Source organism: Trachemys scripta, chromosome 23, assembly GCF_013100865.1.
Source record: "Trachemys scripta elegans isolate TJP31775 chromosome 23, CAS_Tse_1.0, whole genome shotgun sequence".
Classification (NCBI taxonomy): domain Eukaryota; kingdom Metazoa; phylum Chordata; order Testudines; family Emydidae; genus Trachemys; species Trachemys scripta.
In genome coordinates, this window is record NC_048320.1 from 8064050 (window position 1) to 8085364 (window position 21315).

At 40.2% G+C, this 21315-nt stretch overlaps 1 protein-coding gene across 2 annotated transcripts in view; it reads left to right on the forward strand.

Moving 5' to 3' along the window:
• The first annotated feature begins 497 nt into the window (after positions 1-497).
• Positions 498-21315, forward strand: part of DDX42 (DEAD-box helicase 42) — a 30799-nt gene continuing 9981 nt past the window's right edge. Inside the window, exons 1-13 of one of the 2 annotated variants that reach the window (XM_034755720.1) lie at positions 498-605; positions 1323-1559; positions 3300-3450; positions 6437-6498; positions 7840-7876; positions 10228-10377; positions 11031-11135; positions 12651-12770; positions 13848-14024; positions 15149-15277; positions 17653-17752; positions 19218-19265; positions 19871-19968. In XM_034755720.1, the coding sequence (XP_034611611.1) occupies positions 598-605; positions 1323-1559; positions 3300-3450; positions 6437-6498; positions 7840-7876; positions 10228-10377; positions 11031-11135; positions 12651-12770; positions 13848-14024; positions 15149-15277; positions 17653-17752; positions 19218-19265; positions 19871-19968 (1422 nt within the window). In that variant the 5' untranslated portion in view covers positions 498-597. Of the gene's footprint in view, positions 606-1322; positions 1560-3299; positions 3451-6436; positions 6499-7839; positions 7877-10227; positions 10378-11030; positions 11136-12650; positions 12771-13847; positions 14025-15148; positions 15278-17652; positions 17753-19217; positions 19266-19870; positions 19969-21315 lie in introns of those variants that run through there. The other variant, XM_034755721.1, reaches the window with a different exon arrangement.

The window sequence follows — 21315 nt, forward strand, 5'->3', positions numbered from 1 at the left end:
CACACAGTGAGAAACCATCCTTACAAACAGATTTAATAGTTTAAAAATATTACAATTCATCGAGTACAGCACAAGCAACAAAAGCCAAGTGTTCCACAATTCAGGCGTTTGTCACATATCAGCAGGTTTGAAGCTTGAGACGTGTGTTGGTGCAAGTGGGAAGAACAGATTATTGGAGTCAAGCCTCTACCATGGAGAGCAGAGGAATGATTTTTTCCAAAAATGACCTAGTGAGCCCCATGTTCTAGACGTTTAGATTTGTTGAGCAGATACTAAACTGGTAAATGCTTTGTGTAGGAAGTAGTATACAGAATTTACTCTCAGATTTGCCAGTTATTTCTCTTAGCTATGCACTTTAATTTAATTGAAGGAGTTCCAGTGAATGCAGAGAGTTGTTTAATAAGACTGCTAAACTAGGAGCTCTCTAACTATAACACACTTGAAAGGGCTGTGCGTCATGCCCTTTTTTTTTGTTGTTTTTTTTTTGTGCCTTGAAGGTATGACTTTAGTTGCCCAAGCATTGGGAAAATACTAAACTTCATGGAATCAGGGTCAAATCCTAGCAGCATCAACAACTGAGCCCTTCATCCTGCTGACATGGAAAAGTGAGTTCTGTGCAAACAGATTGGGTGGGAGTCCTTCAAATGTAACCTCAAGAACTGAGGTGCTGTCTACTCTGTGTGTATCTTAAATATCCTAAGGCACACCTCTTAAGAAGTGAGGCTTGACTTTTTGTTCTTGACTAACATTTCCCCTCCCCCCCTATGGTTGTGTGGTTTGCTATGTGCTAATTGGTTATTGCCCTCTCTAAAGTTGGCTGGATTTCAGCTGTGCAGTATTTACAAAGCTATAAAACATTCAGGGATGGGACTGTATAGAAATGCAAAATATTTATTCAGTTGACTTTCCACTTCTCTCACATAGGTTCTTGTGTTCAGGGTTCTCGCCTTGGGTTTATTTGTCTATCTTGGATTGTAAAATCTACAGGGCAGGAATGTTTAAGCATTGTGTTAATGGGTGATAGACAATCTTATCCATAAACCTGGTAACATTACTTTTTGATAGAAGTTTTTTAAATAAAAAATAAGAGATGTAATATTTTGGACAGCAACCTGTTCATTTTTCTTTAATGCAAAGTGCAAATGCTGCTATATATTAATATTTTCAGTAGAGGAACAAAGCCAAAATCCTAGTTGTGGTTATCTTCTCAAACATCCATCTCCAGATGACTTTAGGAAGCCCTGGTCAAAAGAATTTGTGCCTTTTATATCTGGCAAACTATAACAGAGGGGATGTTAACTGGTATATTCTGACCTTAACAGAGATATTGCTGACATCATGAACTGGAACAAAGGTGGACCTGGCACCAAAAGAGGCTTCGGTTTTGGAGGATTTGCCATAGCCCCTGGAAAGAAAGAAGAACCAAAACTCCCTTCGCAGTCCCATAGTGCTTTTGGAACACCTGGCTCTTCAGCTGCGTTTGGGAAGTCCGCACCGCCTCAGCTCCCTTCTTTCTACAAAATTGGATCAAAGCGAGCAAACTTTGATGAGGAGAATGCGTAAGCTGTGCTACTTTTTTTTTTGTGTGTATCCTGTTCTAGATTTGGTTGTTTTATAGGTTTCAAGGAGCAAACTTCATTGATGGAAACTAACAAGCAGAGAAATAGCTTAAACTCTCTGAGCCTGGGTTTTCTTCTCAGTGAAAGGGGAATAATACCCTTCTCTATGTCGTGGGAGTTGTTTGTGAAGCTTATTTTAATTATTTAGATTTAAAATAATAACAAGATGCCTATCCAAGGATCTAGGCACCGTAACCCATCATTAGTGGATATAATAAAATCCCAGTACATTTTACGTAATCATTTTAACAGGAACTTAACCAGCCAGCCAACTACAAAAACTCCTTTCTACCCTTTCATCATGGTAGGAAGCATGCCCATAGCCTCCTCCAAAAGCCCAATTGAACATGTCTTTTGCAGCATGTTCAAAAGGTCACCAAATTCAGGCTATTTTAGACCAACAGGGGGACCAAGTTCCAAAGTCTTGGAGCTCCCACGTCCTGCCAATTGCCCCCTCTCTTTTATAATGAGGGGAATCCAGCTTGAGCATCCGTGCTGACTACAGCTGTAGCAGAATGGCATGGGGAGAGAGGTGATCCCTCCAGTAGGCCAGTCCCAGGCCATGTAGGGCTTTATAAGTCATAACCAGCACCCAAAATTCCAGTCAGCCAGTGCAGTTCCTGCAGTGCTGCTATTGCTTATTCCCAGCAAGATGCCCCACTCAGTAAGGGAGCCACTGCATTCTGCACCTGCCGCAGTCTCTCAATGGTTTTAAGGTGTGGCCCCATGGTGAGCACTCACAGTAGTCTAATCTTGAGGTAATAACAGCATAGATAACAGTGGCAAAGTCTCCATCCAGAATGAAAAGTCACAACCTCTTAGCCATATGCACATGGTGGTAAACTGACTGGAATACTTCTGGAATACGATTGTCAGATAGCAGCTGGGAGTCTGAAATCACCCCATGTTACAAACCCTAGCAAGATAACTCCTTCTGTTAAACGGTCTGAAGTTGCCTCTTCTATAAAGAGAGAGGATGGTCCATTCCTTAGGGCGCTAGTCTGGGACTTTGGAGACCTGGATTCAATTCCCTGCTCTGCCACAGACTTCCTATGTGACCTTAGGCAAGCATTTAATCTCTGTGCCTCAGTTTGTTGTCTGTAGAACATATTTAAACATACTAAAAAAGATTGTGAGGCTGTCAGAAACTACAGTGATTGATAAATGGATCTCCACTTGCTTCCCTCTGGCCCTATCTTTGTGTTCAATTTCGGCTAGCTCACTTTCATCTATACTTCAGTCTCAGCTAGACACTGGCTGAGGCACTGACCAGCATCATCCAAGTCGAACAAGATACAGTTGGGTGTTGCCAGCATCCTGAAAACATTGGCCTCCTTACTAACCCTTCTTATAGTCCCATACACACATTGAGGAGGGTGAAAGAATAGTGCTCTGTAGCAGCACCTGACTCTGGGGAGGGCTTGGGAAGAGGAACAGTTGTCCACAACTGCCTGCCTTACTTCAGTTACTAGCTTAATGCATTCGTACCTGTATCACACCTCAACATCCTTTAATGGAAAAAACTAGATGAGTACAAGGTTTTGTTGTTCACTCCAATCAGTTATATAGAGACTCAAACCAATGGCTCTACAAACAAATAGACCCACTGCATGACTTGTTATAGCCATGTGCTGACTAGGCCCATTACTGTGCTATAAACTACTCTCTCTTACTTGTCAGATACTTTGAGGATGAAGAGGAAGATTCCAGCAATGTTGATTTGCCATACATTCCCGCAGAGAATTCCCCCACTCGCCAGCAGTTTAATTCCAAATCAGGAGACTCTGACAGTGAAGATGATCCCTTGGAAGCATTCATGGCTGAAGTGGAGGCAAGCCCCAACTCATTAAGTCTTTATGAATTTAGGTGTTAAACTCCTCTCTGGTCAAGAGCAGGAAACATAGATAGATATACAAAAGGTTAAGGGTTATATTAGTACTCTTCAAGGTGCTTTTTACAATAATATTGTTACATGTTGACATGGATAAGGCCGTACTTGGTATATCGGAGTCCGTGTCTATTATCTTCATGAGAATTTAAAAAAAAATCCCAATGTGTAAAAACCATTTAAGAGTGACTAAAGCCAAAAAAAAATTACCAAAAGAATCATAGACTTGTAAGTCTGGAAGGGAACTTGAGAGGACTTCTAGTCCAGCCCACTGCACTGAGGAAGGTCAAAAGCATAGCTAGCATACCATCCCTGACAGGTGTTTGTCCAACCTGTTCTTAGAAACTTCCAATGATGGGGATTCCACAACCTCCCTTGGAAGCCTATTTCAGAGATTAACTACCCTTATAGTTAGAACGTTTTTCCTAATATCTAACTTAAATCCCCCCTCCTGCAGATTACTTCTTGTCCTACCTTCAGTGGACATGGAGAACAGTTCATTCCTGTTCTCATTGTAACAGCCCTTAACATATATGAACACTTATCAGGTCCCCCCTCAGTTTTCTTTTCTCAAGACTAAACATGCCCTGGTTTTTTGAATCTTTCCTCATAGGTGAAGTTTTCTATGCCTTTTATCATTTTTGTTGCTCTCTTCTGGACTCTTCAATTTGTCAATCTCTTTCCTGAAGTGTTGCACCAAGAACTGGTCACAGTACTCCAATGGAGGTCTCACCAGTGCTAAGTAGAGCGGGACAGTTACCTTCCACATCTTACATATGACACTCCTCTTAATGCATCCCAGGATAATATGAGCCTTTTTCACTACCTCCTAGCCAGTTTATCCCCATTTTGTAGTTGTGCATTTGATTTTTCCTTCCTAAGTTCTTTGCACTTGTCTTTATTGAAAATCATCTCGTTGAATTCAGACCAATTTTCCAATTTGTCAAGATCATTCTGAATTCTAAACCTGTCCTCCAGAGTGTTAGCAACCCCTTCCTGCTTGCTATCATCTGAAAATTTTATAAGCATACTCTCCACTCTATTATTCAAGTCATTAATAAAAATGCTGAATAGTGCTGGACCGAGGACAGACCGCTGCAGGATCCCACTAAATATGTCCCCCCCAATTTGACAGTGGACCATTGATGACTACTCTTTGAGTACAGCCTTTCAGCCAGATTTGCACCCACCTTATAGTAATTTCATCTAGACCACATTTCCCTATTTTGCTTATGAGAGCATCATGTGAGACTGTGTCAAAAACCTTATTAAAATCAAGACATCATGTCTATAGCCCCTCCATCCACTAGGACAGTAACTGTCAAAGAGAAGGAAATTAGGTTGGTTTGGCATGATTTGTTCTTGACAAATCTATCTTGGTGGTTATTTGTAACCCTATTATCCTCTCAGTGTTTACAAATTAATTGTTTAATAGTTTGTTCCAGTATCTTTCCAGGTATTGAAGTTAGGCTGACTGGTCTATCCTGTCCTGAGTCCTTTTTGTTCCCCTTTTTAAAGATAGGTAGTATGTTTGCCATTCTCCAGGCCTCTGGGATTTCACCTGCCCTGTAAGGGTTTTCAAAAGTAATCACTATAGGTCCTGAGATAGCTTTAGCTAGTTCCTTAAGTACCTTAGGATGAATTTCATCAGCTCCTGCTGACTTAAATACATCTAACTTATTTAAATATTCTTTAGCCTGTTCTTTCCCTATTTTGTCCTCCATTCCGTCCCCCTTGTTGTTGTTGTTTAATTGTGTTACGTATATGATCACTTTTAACCTCTTTAGTGAAGACTGAAGCAAAATGGGCATTAAACATCACAGCCTTCTTGATGTCACCAGTTGTTAGCTCTCCTTCCCCTCTAAGTAGAGGACCTCCACTTTTCTTCATCCTTCTCTTGCTATTAATGTAGTTCTAGAACCTCTTCTTACTGCCTTTTATGTCCTTTGCTCGGTGTAATTCTTTTTGTGCCTTTCTGATTTTGTCCCTGCGCGCTTCTGCTGTTCTTTTGTATGCCTCCTTAGCAATTTGTCCATGTTTCCACTTTTTGTAGGATTCCTTTTTGATTTTCAGACATTAAAGAGCTCCTGATTGGAGCCATGTTGGCTGCTTCTTTCCTTCTTCCTATCTTTCCCTTCTGTTCTTCCTGTCTTTTCTTTGCATCAGCGTAACTTGCTGTTGCACCTTTAATATGATCTCTTTGAGAAACTGCCATCTCTCATGAACTCCTTTTTCCCTTAGATTTTCTTCCCATGGGACCTTAACTACCAATTATCTGAGTTTAACATCTGATTTTTTTGAAGTCATTGTCTTTATTCTGCTCCTCTCCTCCCTTTCCTTAGAATCATGAAATCTATCATTTCATGATTACTTTCATCCAAATTGCCTTCAACCTTCAGATGAACTATAACATTGCCAAAGATCTAACAAGGCAATACAACACAATTCACTGTAAGTAATAAAGCTAGTATTTTAAGCTTTCTTGTTACTTTGATCTTAATGATTTATACCCTGGCATCAATTCTGCTAGCTGCAATTATGTTTAAAGACAGTTGGTGCTAGCTGGGTTCTAGCACAGCTTTCCTGACTGATGTGTGTGTGGAGAAAACTCTTTTTAAGAACAGTGTTGGAAAACGTTGGCCTAGGAACTCCCAAAGGATTAGTCAGTAGCATGATATGGTTAGCATAATAGGACATGGAATGAGAGACAGCTGAATCCCAAAAGTGCCGTTCCTGCAGCTTGATGGAATAACCAAGCTCTGATTACTTCGGCCCTATTACAATATGACTGACTTTTTTCCCCCCTTCAGATTTATTATCATGTTCTGTAAGGTCATTCATCCCTTTGTATAAACAACATTGCAATAAGGAATTTTCCTTTCTAAGCTTTATCCTTGCTGTTATGTGATACAATTCTGTGTCCTCTTAGGATCAAGCAGCTCGAGACATGAAGAGACTTGAAGAGAAAGACAAGGAAAGAAAGAATACAAAGTAAGCTTTCTTCTGTATCTCTCAGATCCTGCCTTGTAAGGGTGTTTAGAGCATTTCAAGGCTTATAAAAACCATCTTCTCCATTTTACATTAAACTTAATTGGTTCTTTAGATCCATGTAATGTAAATATAGTACATAACAAGAGCATAGAATCCCTTCCAGTGGCTAAAGTTTTGTGCAGTAAAATAGCATCAGATGATAGATGAGCAGAATCCTTTGAGGCACCCCAAAACAAAACATTCTGGAAGATTCACTTATAAGAAAACAAACCAGGCTTTTATTTTATTTGGGAAGGATCACCGACGACTTTTCTTCCCTCCCTGCACTCAAAGTCCCTACGCTGCAGCAACCATCTGTGCCCCTACACGAGCCAAGGAAAACTGGGTATGGCTCCCTACTGAGCCAGTCACTGCCGCCCTGAGCAATATCCAAAGGACATTGTTCCCAAGTGTGATTCAGGTACTCTTTGCCCAGCAATCCCAGGCCATGCAAACTAGGGACCGAGGGATTCAACTGAGATCCCTGCATGGCAATGCATTGCATTGCTACTAGCTTGCCAGACTGGCCCAGATGAAGCTATTTGCTCCCCAGTGATTAGGAATGTTTGCTTTTGTCTAAAAGAATAGATGGCTCCTTTGGGATCATCTGGTGAAAGAACCATTGCAGCACAGACAAATTTAGAAATAAACAAACAAAACCTTGCAATAAATACTGAGATTCTTCCAAACCTAGTTCAGGGGTTGAGAACAGTGCCACATGCTGCTCCCCACAGTTGAGAGATTTTGAGGTCAGAAGCAGATTTACAAGGGGGAAGCTTGCCTCTCTGTCTTGATCAGGTGAAATAACTAGGTACCATTGATACTTGATGCGAACATCAAATGTGTTAATATAGTCTATGTTGCATGGCGTTGATCAGGCTGTTCATAGGCCTGAAACAGAACACTGGATCCAAACCACCACCGACTTTGGGGAAGCTCTGAACTGGATTCAGACTTCCTGGTTCCTGTCCCTCTCTAATTATGGGCTTGTAATAACATCTTTTGGTAATGCCAGGGACTTAAACCAAAATGCTCACTTTTCAAAAACTTTCACAGTAGAATCCACATTAAAGAATTCCTAATCTTCAGCCATGCTAGTGGAAGTAAAATGAAGCTTGTGCAGGATTATGTATTATGAAAACTCCTGTGGGTTGGGATTATACACTGATTTAATTGCTGCTTGATGTTGTTAGTGTTGTGTCTTCCACTAAAGTATGGAGCTCAGCACTAATCAAGTGACAATACAGAGCTGGGTATGTGGAACATTTGCAGGGAAGTTTGTTTCTCCGCTTGTTTTTCCAGGGGTATTCGAGATGACATTGAAGAGGAAGATGACCAAGTGAGTTCCTATGCAGTCTTTCTATCTATTTTATCCCCCCCAAATTGAACTACTTAGGTACAAGCAAAACTTGAATACCATTTGAAACAAACTTGGAAGTTCATCGAGAGAGCCTACTAGTTTCCCTGTTGTCCCTGCCTTTCAAATGCTTTAGAAAAGAAATAAAGAATATTGGGAGAAAAATCTCACAGTTCCTTAACTTGTATGTGAGAGGATCTTTCAGCTGATAGTTTAAAATACACACAGTTTTCAATACCTCTGGGCCTCATCTAAACTGGTTATAGTAATATCTTTTATTTATATTGGTTCCACACTCTCCCTTTCCCCTCTCCCCAAATAAGAGAAGAACAAAGGAAAAGAAATGGGAGGGAGAGGAAGGAAGTGGGGGCAGGGAAGGGAGAGGAGAGTGATGTCTCGGTTTCCATCTGTTAGGAATAAATGAAAGGTTTCTAGAAAGTTAGACCAAATCTTTTTAAATTTGTCTGAGATCCGTCTTCTCAGAAACATTACCCACTCAACAGCTGCTAGGTCAGCCAAGTTGCTGTGCCAAGCTTCTATCCCCGGAGGCAGTTTGTTCTTCCATCTAGATCATAGTCATCTAATACAGAGCTACAGTGGAACCATGGGAAGTCGCTCTGATGACTTGTCAGCCAAATTTTGTGGCTCTTTGAGGGCAGAGATCAGCTTTTACCCTGTATGTACAATTAGGGCCCCAAACCTGAATGAGGCAATACAATAAGGGCATGTCTACACATACGCTTACTGTGTGGCAAACTGGAGTTTGAATCAACAACACACCAGCATGCTGCTTACTAAGTCTTTGGGTGAACTCTGCTGGTATGTACTAAAAGTTCCCTAGTATGCTTTGCTGTACTGTGACTACAGTAGGGTGCACATGGAAGCTTAGGGTACATCTATACTTACCTCCGGGTTCGGCGGTAAGCAATCGATCTTCTGGGATCGATTTATTGTCTTGTCTAGACGTGATAAATCGATCCCGGAAGTGCTCGCCGTCGACACCGGTACTCCTGCTCTGCGAGAGGAGTACGTGCAATCGACGGGGGAGCCTGCCTGCCGCGTCTGGACCCGCAGTAAGTTCAAACTAAGGTACTTCGACTTTGGCTACATTATTCACGTAGCTGAAGCTGCGTATCTTAGTTCGAAGTAGGGGGTTAGTGTGGACCAGGCCTTAGTGTGCCGCATGCTGGGACCACTGCAGTTTTACACCCTAGCTTGCCATGCAGTAAGTGTACTGGTAGACATGCCCTAACACAGATAATAAATGAAGAAAAGAGACTTCATTTCAAAATGTACTTTATTCATTTATTTGACATGTAATCCTAATTATTTGATACTTTGTGATTTGTTAGTAACTGTTCTTTTAGTTTCAGTAATGTAGGACCACACCAGAGTGCTGTAATGGTATACATTTGAGTGAAGCTAATTTATGCATGCAAATACCTGATAGTATGCAAATTATATGCAGAGATGGTTAATTAAGCCGCTAATTGGCTTAGTGAATGCACATGCGAAAGTTAGACAAGTGCAAACATTTGCACTCAGTTACATGCACTGGACTTTGGAAATCTGGCCCTGAATCTTTGCTGAGAAGTCAGATGAGACACCCATTTCCCCGTGAGACTGTTTTGGTTTGCTGATTAACAGTGAGCGCTAACTGAGTCTCTACAGTAGATGTGCATCTTTGTTAGATGTCTAGGGTGGGATCTTCCAGTGCCTTCAGTGAGTTCCAACTTGTGCCTCTCTTGAAGGGTTCTTTTGGAATTGTTTCTTTCCCACTGAAATGGGGTGTTGACTGTCCATTAGTATGTTGAAGCAAAACAACTTTTCCTCAGTCAGAGGATGGTGGGAGGAGGTGAAAAATAAACATTTGAGGCATTTTAGTGGGGGTGTTTTAAAAAAAAAAAAAAAAAAAAAAAAAAAAAAAAAATTGAACATACGTGACTTTTTGTCCACGTTTAAAAGGCGGCAGCATTTGTTCCGTAGTCTTTGTGGATGTAAGAATAGACCCTGCCATTTAATAAAGCATAACACATGACAGTTCTTGGTACAAACATTTCTTAATCAGTCTTTTGAAGAAGAAAAAAGTTTTTAAAGCATTTTGTGGTACTAAGTGAACATTACAGCAGCTTTCTTCATTTCTTCTGATTCTTTCCTCTGGACTTTACTACTATTGCTGTTTACTAGAAGAGCCTGTTCTAGTGAACATGTTGTCCTTCAATGGTAGGTGTTAAAGCGAGTGACCATCTAATATATGCACCAGTTAAGCAAAAATACAGTAGTATTTCCCCCATTGTATTTGTGTGTGATTTTACTGATGTGTTTTGCTGCAGGAAGCTTATTTTCGCTACATGGCAGAAAACCCGACTGCTGGTGTGGTCCCAGAAGAGGAAGAGGATAACTTGGAATATGATAGTGATGGGAATCCAATTGCACCGTCCAAAAAAGTCATCGATCCTCTTCCACCTATTGATCATTCAGAGGTAGGGATGGAGTTTCTTCTATTGGGTTTTAACTTAAGGAATTTGTGTATTCCTCGGCCTAATGAGCCAGATTTGTGGAGCACCTCAAAATAGCTACCTGATTGAAGGGTTTAAGTTAGCTAACGGTTATTATAAAATTAATCTTGATCTGTTTGAGGAAATTGAACAGAACTAGGGGGTTACAGGTGAGAGTTGTAAGGAAAAGAGTAGTAAGAAATTAAGGTCGTATTTTACAGAATGATGAATAAGTGTCAGGGATGTCCAGGGCAGTAGTGGAGTCAAGAAGCTTGAATGAACTCAGTTAAAAATTGTTGACTCTGTTGTTCTCTCACCAGCTAGACTTCACTGGGTGACTAGAGCCACTCAGTGACGTTTAGGTGGTATGAAGAAGGCTGCTGGAAAAAGCAAACTAGCTGTGAAACAAACTTCTCTTGTACAGCCAATGATAGTAGACAGCATTTCACTGCTGTGCCACATAGTGTTCTCTTTATTGAAATTAATTCAAATAAACAATCATCCTCCCAGACCAGCTGTTGGCTAACTTCAGGGATGGTTAAGACTTTGCTCAGAAAAGGACAAACCTACCTGCCAAAATCCAGTGTACAGAATGGATTCCTGTCTCATAGACTAACTGTGAGTAATTGAACCTGCAGATTGAATACCCTCCGTTTGAGAAGAACTTCTACGAGGAGCACGAAGAAATCAGCAGCCTCACCCCACAGCAGATAGTGGAACTACGACATAAGTTGAATCTACGGGTAAGCTGGAAACAAGACCATGCTCCCAGGACTTCTCACTTTCACCCCTTGGGATTACTTTAGTGGTTATTATGCCCAAGACTTTCACAAGGGACAGTGATTTTTGAGACCACTTGACACACACCCTAAAGGGGTCTGATTTTCAGAGAATAGGTGCTCAGCACTTCCTGAAAGTTAAGGCCCTTTGAGGCATCTCGTGTTGGACACCCAAGACCATCCGTTATATTTGAAAATCTTGGCCAAGGTATTTCAAGTGCAGTTTATATTTCTTAAAGGGTTTGTATATACTCAACATGGGTATGGGACATGTCTGCAAATATGAGGAAAACAGTGTCCTTCATTTATATTAAACATGCTTGCCCATTTGTCTAGGCACATTATACAAAACCCATCTCATTTATCTAACAACATTAAAACTCTGTCTAACTCACTCAACCTATGCATAGAGGAATAAAGTAAAATGTATTTGTATATACTTTCAGAAGTTCCACACTTTTTTAGTGGTATAGTTAAGTTTAGGGATGTTGCTTTGTGTTTATAAATCAAGGAGTTTAATAACTCTGGTTCCCAAGGAAGCAGTTTGCTTGCCATAGGAAAAAAAACAAAAACAGAAGTACTACAATCACATTCTCCTGAATTAGACTAAGGTATTGTACTGTGGAGAAATGAAACTATAGTAGTGTTTGATAAGGGAATCGGTCCTCTGTCATTTGTGCTTTATCCTGGGACACCTTTGGAAATCAGATGCTCCATGTCATTTATTTTGAGATTTTTTTTTTTTTTTTGGGTAACAGTGAAATATTAAATACAATTGACCATTTCAAACCTAATTTAATTTATTGTTAAGACTCATTCCTTCATTATGCAATAACAGTTCTGTGTTGAATCCAGAGCAGTAATCTTTTTCATGCTGTATATGGCCAGTTCTGCAGTTTTTTTATCCTCTGCAGTAAATAAAAAATAACTGAGATGATCTGCCTCTGAGAGTCAGAATGTCTGGATATGAGTCCCAGCTAAATCATTGTGTGAGTTAGGCAGATTATTTAATTTCTCTTTCTCATTAGTTTCCCCATTTGTAAAAAAGTTATATTATCCAGCTACCACACAAGGGTTTGAGAGTCTCAGGACTTGTCTGTGCTGTACCTCGGTTCTGGACTATGGGTCTGTGAATAGCAGCATGCCACCAAAGTGCGCTGTAACTCCCCCAGTGGACACTACCATGGACTACATTAATGCAAACTTAGGAAGTCGTCTTGTTTGCTCCTGCAACATCTACCTGGAAGTGTTACAAGACAAAACTTTGATGTACGCTGTTGTTTATGTTCCTGTAGTCTGAAATGCTCCAAACTTGTATCTTATGGCATTTACACTGCGTTAATTTTATTTCTGTCAAAATGAAAATGTGCCTTCTTCTGATATAAAAATGTTATGTTAATTTTGTGTAAAGACTTCTCTGCTTTTCTCGTTCCAATTCCAAGTTTTTATTTCGTACTGTACATGTCTTTTTATTTCTAGGTCTCTGGTGCAGCTCCCCCCAGACCTGGCAGTAGTTTTGCTCATTTTGGATTTGATGAACAGCTTATGCATCAAATTCGGAAATCTGAGTATACCCAGCCCACTCCTATACAGTGTCAGGTGAGTACTGTTACTTCCTATTCCTCTAGCATTAAAAGCAGAAGAGTTGTAGGCAAAAATTACCCTTAGTCCATATGAAGCTGTGAGCAATTGTGATTGCCTATATTAAGCCATCCTGATGAATAATTCACGTACATCCATGCAAATTACTTTAATCTTATTGTAAAAAATAGGTTTACCTGCTACTTTTTAAAGTAAATGTAAATCAAGTCAGTCTTTTTTTTTAATTGGCCCGCCCACTAGGATTTGTAGCAGGTGTGAGCCATTATCCTGTTGCTCAGGGGAATATATGGCACTACTAGATGTTCCCTTTTTATATTTACTGTGTTGCTTTAAAAATAAGTTGTTGCACAAAATGAACAAAGAACAGCACATTGAGAACCTTATACTAGCAAACAGTTCACACCTAACTAGCACCATGAGTAGGATGGGTAGGCTACATGGGAAGTGGTTTTTAAGAAATGCAATAAATATATGGGATTTTTTTAAAGTTATGTCTAACATTGATAAAATTCCTCAGACTTTGCTGTGTTTAGGGGTTGGTATATGTGAGGTTAGTCTATATTGCGGCGAATAAATATATCTGCTGCTGAAAAATGCTGGATTGGCAGCACTTAGAGATAAAGTGAGTACATCACAGCTCAGTACTGGTATAGTATGGTCAGGAGCAGTGAAAGCTTCTCTTCACCACCCCACCAGTGTGCCTGCATCTGGACCAAGAGGGAGGGGACACCCCCTAGAGAGGGTTGTTCAGTCTCTTGACCCCTCTGCTAAGATTCAACAGGAATTTCAATTGTGTTTGTGATATGTATATTTATGCACTGAGTACTGTACTGAACCCTTGCCATTGATTTCACATAGGCCACAAAACAGCCCTGAAGTGCTAATAACTTCAGTCCTCTAACAAGTTCATCCAGACCTGAACTTGGCAACCTAGCTATGGAAGTGTGTATAGCCTGTTACCAATCCCTTGTGCCATCTTGTCGTCCTGATTTTATGGGCTTTCAATCTTTCTGTTTTATCAGTCTATTTATGTGTTAGCTGATGCATAGGTTTAGAATGTGTTTTTATTTTCAGGGTGTTCCGGTTGCATTAAGCGGCAGAGACATGATTGGCATAGCTAAGACTGGCAGTGGGAAAACCGCAGCCTTTATCTGGCCGATGTTGATCCACATCATGGATCAAAAGGAGTTGGAGCCAGGAGATGGTCCCATTGCAGTGATCGTGTGCCCAACCAGAGAGCTTTGCCAACAGGTAGGTACACAATATCCATAGTATATTTGTTAGCACTGTTTCCTCATAGAACATGGCAGATCTCTGTGCAAGAGAAATTAGCAGATGAAGTGCAATAATCTGTTGAAAAAGATGGAACTGTGGGTTAATGCCCTGGTTTATAAATTAAGGTAATGCTCTACACTTGTAACTCCTTTCATCCTGGGATCTCAACCAACTTTATAGATATTAACTAATTATCTAATATACCTATGAAGTGGGTTGGTATTACCTCCCTTTTACAGAAGGGGAAGCAAGTATAAAGAGGTAAAATGATTTGCTTGAGGTCACCCAAGTCAATGAAAGAGCTAGGACTAGAACGTGGAAATCTGGACTACCCTTCCCCTACTCTGGTATCTAGACAGCACTCTTCTTGTCATGGAAATACACCTCCACCTCAATATAACGCTGTCCTCGGGAGCCAAAAAATCTTACCACGTTATAGGTGAAACCGCGTTATATTGAACTTGCTTTGATCCACCCGAATGCGCAGCCCCGCACCCCCGGAGCACTGCTTTACTGTGTTATATCCAAATTCACGTTATATCGGGTCGCGTTCTATGGGGGTAGATGTGTATTTGTTTGCATTAATTTGGAGTGAGTAGCCCCAGGAAGCAGGCGTCAAATCTATAAAAACTGTATGTTAATTACAGACTGGTACAATGCTGACCTATGCTGTATCCTATTGATACTTGACATGCCCTAATACTACTACTATTAATGTCATAATAACTAATAATAATGTCAGTTATGTTGTTCCTGAATGCTGAATATATAATATAGCAATATATGCCTCAAAAGGACATTGCTGAGGTTCGTTAATGTTGGTAAAATGATTTGAAGTTGAAAAGTTCTGTATAAATGCTGTGGTCCAAATTCTGCAGCTGGATGCATGGATAGGTTTCCAAGTAAAGTTAATGGGAGCTTCACATGTGTATTTCAGAGCAGAATTCGAGCTTGAGGATTTGTAATATGTTCCGTTGAGTTACCTTAAGACCAAGTTTGAGATGGTGGGATTTAAGAATTAGTTGATATTTCCAAGAGCGAGACCCCTTTTGTTTGAGTCTCTAATCTGAGCTGTGCTTTGCTTTGTTTGCAACTTTCAGATCCATGCTGAATGTAAACGCTTTGGTAAGGCGTATAACCTGCGCTCGGTAGCAGTGTATGGCGGAGGAAGTATGTGGGAACAAGCCAAAGCTCTACAGGAAGGGGCAGAGATAGTCGTCTGCACACCAGTAAGTATATTTTAACAATGATGGAATCTTTCTTTTTTGCCTGCACCGGGGCTTAGGATCCTGGCTTTCTTTTAAATTGAAATTGAGAGAGATTTTTTGAAACCTGGTGATAGGGAACTCTTTCATTAACTATTCAAGCCCCGCAGCTTTCCTTACTACCAACAGCTTAGGAGGTGCTATAACAAACATGCTGAAATCATTGTTGAATCTGGAAACTTTGAGAGGGATAATCTAAGTAGGAAAGATGAGAAAGAACAAGGTCCGATTGAGTCAGTACGAGGCATGCTTGGTACCAGCACTTGATTTCTTATCCTTGAGATTGTGATGAAAACCTTTTGAAAGTGACCAGCTCCAGTGCTGTGTTCCTGAATCAGCAGACAACATGCAACGATAATACTGAAAGGCATGAACAGTCCATCCTTACCTTGGTTGTGTGTTAACTCTGAAATCTAATGATAGTAATTTGAAGTTGCGCCATTGTTAACTTTGATTCACTGCCGATCAATTAGAAACAGCCAGCTATTTTGTAACTGTGGGCAGAACTTGAGAAGCGTACCCACCAGATAGCTTACACTGATTCCTGGGAAGGAAGAAATTGGGGGGGGGAACGTGTCAAATATTCATAAGTCCAATGATTTACATTTTAATAATGAAGATCAGTATTAGTGAAATCTCTGGGTAAAATGAGAAAAGACAAACTGAAGGAAACACAAGTGATTATCTGTTATGGATAACCAGAGTGAAAACAAAACCTGAAAAATTTCTGGACCCATTATTGAGGAAAAGCATAGGGTATTTGACCATCTGGTACTTTTAAGTGTGTGTTTGTGCAGATATCTATCTAATCTAATCAAATAAAACTACATGTCTACAATTTGAAAAGTAAGAAGAGTAGAAATGTACCCTACAGTGATCCAAGGTGGTATAACTAAGTCTAAAGGGATGCAGCTAAGCGAAGGAAACTGTGAGTGGAATATCAGGGAAGATTTCGTAACTGGGAGATCTGTTAGAATGTGGAAGTGGTAGAAATCACTTCATTCGAGTCATTTAAAACTGGGGTGTACAAAGTACTTAAATATACTGGAGGGAGCACTTTTGTATTGCCCACCAAAGAGAACTGTTTCTTCCCCTCCATTTTATTTCCATTACTTTGTTTGTATCCAAACAAAGCCTATTATGATCTTCTCACTGGTGTCAGTGAGTTCAAAATTGGGCCCATTTTCCCCAGGTTTCCTGAAGTCTTTCTTGCATATGCTTCAAATATTCACCTAATGTCCAAATTTGATAATGTCCATTTCACTGTGCTGAGCCATCTGACCTCTTCTGTGTACAGCGGACACAGTTCAGGGGTCAGTTCTGCAGGCTCTGTTGCTATATTTAAATATATATAATCTATGTTCATTGTTGTGATCTATTTTAAAGCATGGATGTCTTATATTAAGAGCAGGTTTTCCCCCCAGATGTCCATTCTATTTCTATATTGTACCAAGCCATTATGACACATTAGCCTAAGCAGTTGCTGTATATAGCTCTTCTCATGAATAATTTAGTGTTAGGTACGTTTTAGGCAATCCAGATTGTTGCAACAATCCTTCATGTTCAGAATGGAGATGGTTGCAGCCATAATCCTCACAGTGTCACGTTGTGGCTTGCTGACTTTCAACAAACAAGCTGCATTATTGCAACACAGTTCTATAATTTAATGCCTTTGTTGTAATGATTATCAAACTAATGGTCTGGAAGGAGTTTTATATAAGAAACTGTAGACCACTGGGCTTTGCCTCATCAGACAAGTAAGAATTCAGTCATGAGTGTCCCCAAAGTAAAATTATATTTAAATATGTTTGAAGTGAATATACAGGGCCCCAGCAAAATTTAATGGTCCAGGTTGCTATGCCTTTAAGATCTAAGAAAATTATGCTGGCATGTGTATAGTGACACGGTAGTGACCAGTTTAAACACTGGGTTGTCTGCTGGATGTGGGGTTTCTATTGCATGTTTCACTTCAAAATTGAATGAAACTAAGAGTAGAGGTTCATTTTGTAGTGTTGGCCCTAAATGCTGGAATTGGAATTTCAGAGAATTGGGTGTCTAACTCTTAAGGCTCTTTTGAAAATCCCAGCTTTAAAACGTAGTGTACCGGGCACACTAACTGGATGCATTTGGAATCCAATTCCACTGACTTGAAAATATAATTGATACAGAACTGCGGTTTGAACAGCAATGATCTATTATATACTGAAGCATTGAGACATTTTCTATTACAAGTCTCTTTTTTAGTATTATGATTTATACCAGAGCAGTAGCCACTTTCCTCAAAGATGCCACTTGTTACACTTAAAGGCTTGTGGATTTTAATTTTTGTTTTCTGATAGGGTCGCTTGATTGATCATGTGAAGAAGAAAGCTACCAATCTTCAAAGAGTCTCTTATCTTGTGTTTGATGAAGCAGACAGAATGTTTGACATGGGTTTTGGTATGTATTGAATGAAAGCCTCCATACAGTATAAAGTAGTGGTACACAGTTGTCAATCTGAATTGGCTGGCTGAAACTCTTGTGGCTTAACAGAACTTTGAAATCCATTGAGAAAAATCTGTATGGACAGAACCCTTGCTAGGTATGCATTTGAAGTGTATGACCTTTTAGCATTGATGAAAAGAGGCCAGGCAGGCCTAGCAAAATGAACATGGGAATGAGATTCGGGAACTGCTAGGTTCTAATCTTGACTTTTACCTCCGACTTTCTGGGTGGCGTTGTGCCAGTCCCTTCACCCCTGTGCCTTAGTTCTGCATGTATAAGTGGGGATGCTGTAGTAACACCTGCTTACTTCACTGAGATGTTATGTGCTTGATCAGTTAATATTTGTACAGTGCATTGAATATGTGTACAGCTCTGCGGTGTCATTAAAGAAGGCCCGTGCCTTGATGTAGCATGGCTTTGACTCTCCAGTGGTGGAAGCAAATCAAAGAGGAGAGGGGCTTGCTAGTGTACTGTAGGAGGTGTAGGGACATGCACTCAGATTAATTTGGAGCACAATTGAAGGGAGTTATGAAACAGCATTTTGGCAGCAAACAGGTGCAACCTGGAAGCAATAATAAAATTAGACAACTCTTCAATCTATTTAATTTAAATATGAAATAAGGGGCATAAAAATTGCTATGGAATTGCTGTCGGAGCTATTCTTCTGATTGTTGAGCAAATAAAGTTAGAGCATTTTGATAGCCTCAGATTTTTACTAATAACTGGTTGTGGTGTTGGGGTGGGGTTTTTTTTGTTTGTTTGCTCACCCTCTGGCCCTACATAATTCTTGTTTGTTTTCTTTTTCTATTGCAACTTCAAGCCCTTGTTTTGTTCCCCCTAGTCAAAGATTATTGGACTCAAATCCTTACCTTCCCAAGGCAGTGCCTGTTGTATTAAGGCCATTCAGAGTTAGTGGCTGGAATTCGAGCACTACACACACTGTGCCCTCATTTTGGGGAGCAGCATGCTTAGTCTGTATCTCAGGTTAGCTCCACACTCATGGCACTAACACTTAGGCGGGAAGTCAGTCAGCCCTCTCAGAAGCTGTAATGAATGCTGTTTCACAACCAGAGGCATACAGAAAATTGATGCACTTTGCAGAGCAAAAGTATCTCTCTGCCAAAAACCATTTACTCTGCTGTCTTAATCTGTTTCATCAGCTGGCCTGAAACACTTGCCAATTGAAGTCTCAGTTGGAATAAGCCGGTTTCTAATAAACCAATGATTAGTGAGTCTGAACAGAAAGAACCTCTTCAGATTTTTGTTTGCTAGGGCAAAAACAATTTATATATAAAGTACTATTGTACCTTTAATTTTTTTTAAATCCACAGAATGCACAAAAATCTTGACTAGATTTCCTTTCACTCGCTAATGAAATAGTGCTAGGTTTTGCATTATGTGCTGTTTTTCTCTTTCTCAGAATACCAAGTGAGATCAGTTGCCAGCCATGTGCGCCCTGACAGACAAAGTAAGTACAAGCATGTTTCAAAACAAACTACCACAGGCTAAAAGCTAGGAAGAGGCATTGATATTTAGTAATTAGAGCAAGAGTCTTGGAGCCAGGACTCCTGGATTCTATTTCCAGCTTTGCCACTGACTCATTCTCTGACCTTAGATAAGTCACTTGGGACAAGACTTTCAAGAGTTCAGCTCCAGTTGTTTTTGGTGGTGTTTAATACCCAGCTCAGAGGGGAGTTGATAGACATAATATTTAATATTCTGTGAGATCCTCTGATGGAAGTTGCCGTGGGAATACAATGCGGCGTTCCCATCTTTCCACATCTTGTTTTTGGATAACTGAATAAATGCTCTTTTTCTAACCATTTTCCTGTGTCTGTATTTTATGTATTCTGGTAAATAAATACATGCCTGAGCTGTTTGTGCTAAGGGATTTGATGGAAATTTGCCTTAAACTTGGTAAAAGATTGAATATAACTCAGAATCCCTAATACCTAGCACAGTTCTTATATTTCTGTTGTACAGAGCTTGTTAATAAGATCTATACAGAAGTGTTTTCATAGTACAGAAAGGGAGCGTACTCTTCAGAGAGTTCAAATAGACTTTTCCTTCCAGCTCTCTTGTTCAGTGCCACTTTTCGTAAAAAGATTGAGAAGTTGGCCAGAGATATCCTGATCGACCCGATTCGAGTGGTGCAGGGAGACATTGGAGAGGTAATCCTGCAACATTGTTTCTGAAAGAGAATTCAAAGATGGTGGAGGAAACCATCTTATTCTGTTGTCTTATGTTATTTACATTAAAGCTTATACTACATCTGTGGTCATTGACTGCCAGGAGGAAACATTTTACATTCTTGAACACGAGGTCTGAAAAAAATAAGTAATGTAATTAAAAAAACTTGTATTCTAATTTTATGATAACTCAGAGACTTTAAGGCCAGAAGGGACCTCTAGTCTGACCTCGTGCAGTCGCAGGCCACAGAACCTCACCCACCCACTCTTGTAGTAGGCCCATAACCTCTGGCTCAGTTACTGAAGTCCTCAAATCTTGATCTAAAGACTTCAGGTTACAGCCATTTACTCCAGTTCAAACCAGTAACTGACTCAGGCTCCAGAGGAAGGCAAAAAATACCCAGGATCTCTGCCAGTCTGACCTGGGGGGAAATTCCTTCCTGACCCTAAATATGGTGATGAGTTAGATTCTGAGCATGTGGGCAAGACCCACCAGCCAGACACCTGGGAAAGAATTATCTGTAGTAATTCTCTGTAGAACTAAGCATTCTCACTGATGGGAGCTTTTATTAACGCCTGGAGCAACCCTGATACTAAGAAAATTGCTCTAGAGAAAAAATAACTCCGATAAATTACTAAGGTAAAGTCTTTCCCAGTTCTGCCATTACCTTCAATGGCTCAGGCCCTTAGTTCCTGGTGTAGCCTCTGATTGCCTGGAGAGTAACAGGTTCCTAGCCTTGTTACTGAGCTAGAAAAGATCTGGACCCCTTTATTTTAACTTAGAACTTTGTGAAATTTTGTTCTAATAAAAGTCTTTTTTTAAAAGTTAGTATATGTCTAATCCTGGCAACACAACACAAGTACATTTTCAGCACAGTGCATGGCAATTTGGCATTTCTGTTAGTCTGAGACTCACATGGAGGAATTCCTGGGTTTTGCCCTGAAAATGTAAAGGATCCATTAAACCTGTGCACAGGTTTTACTATCATAAGACTCCTCATGAAACTAGTCATATAACAGCTTCCAGCTGGTTTATGTGGGGATTTTGGCTACTTACTCGCTGGGCAACAGCATAACAGCTATGTGTCAGCTAATTGTTCAAACAGGTGACAAGCATACATCTGCTTTGAAGAAATTTTGCAAGTAATATATGCAAATTGCTGAGATCTAACTGTACAGCAGGACGTTTATAAGAGAATCCTTCCCTACCGAAATCTGTACACATGCCTTCAAAGGACAACACAGCCTGCCTTATGTTTTATTAATAAAGAAAATTAATGGCTGATTAAAGCCCTGGGGTTTTCAGCTTCCTTGACAAGCATTCTGCCT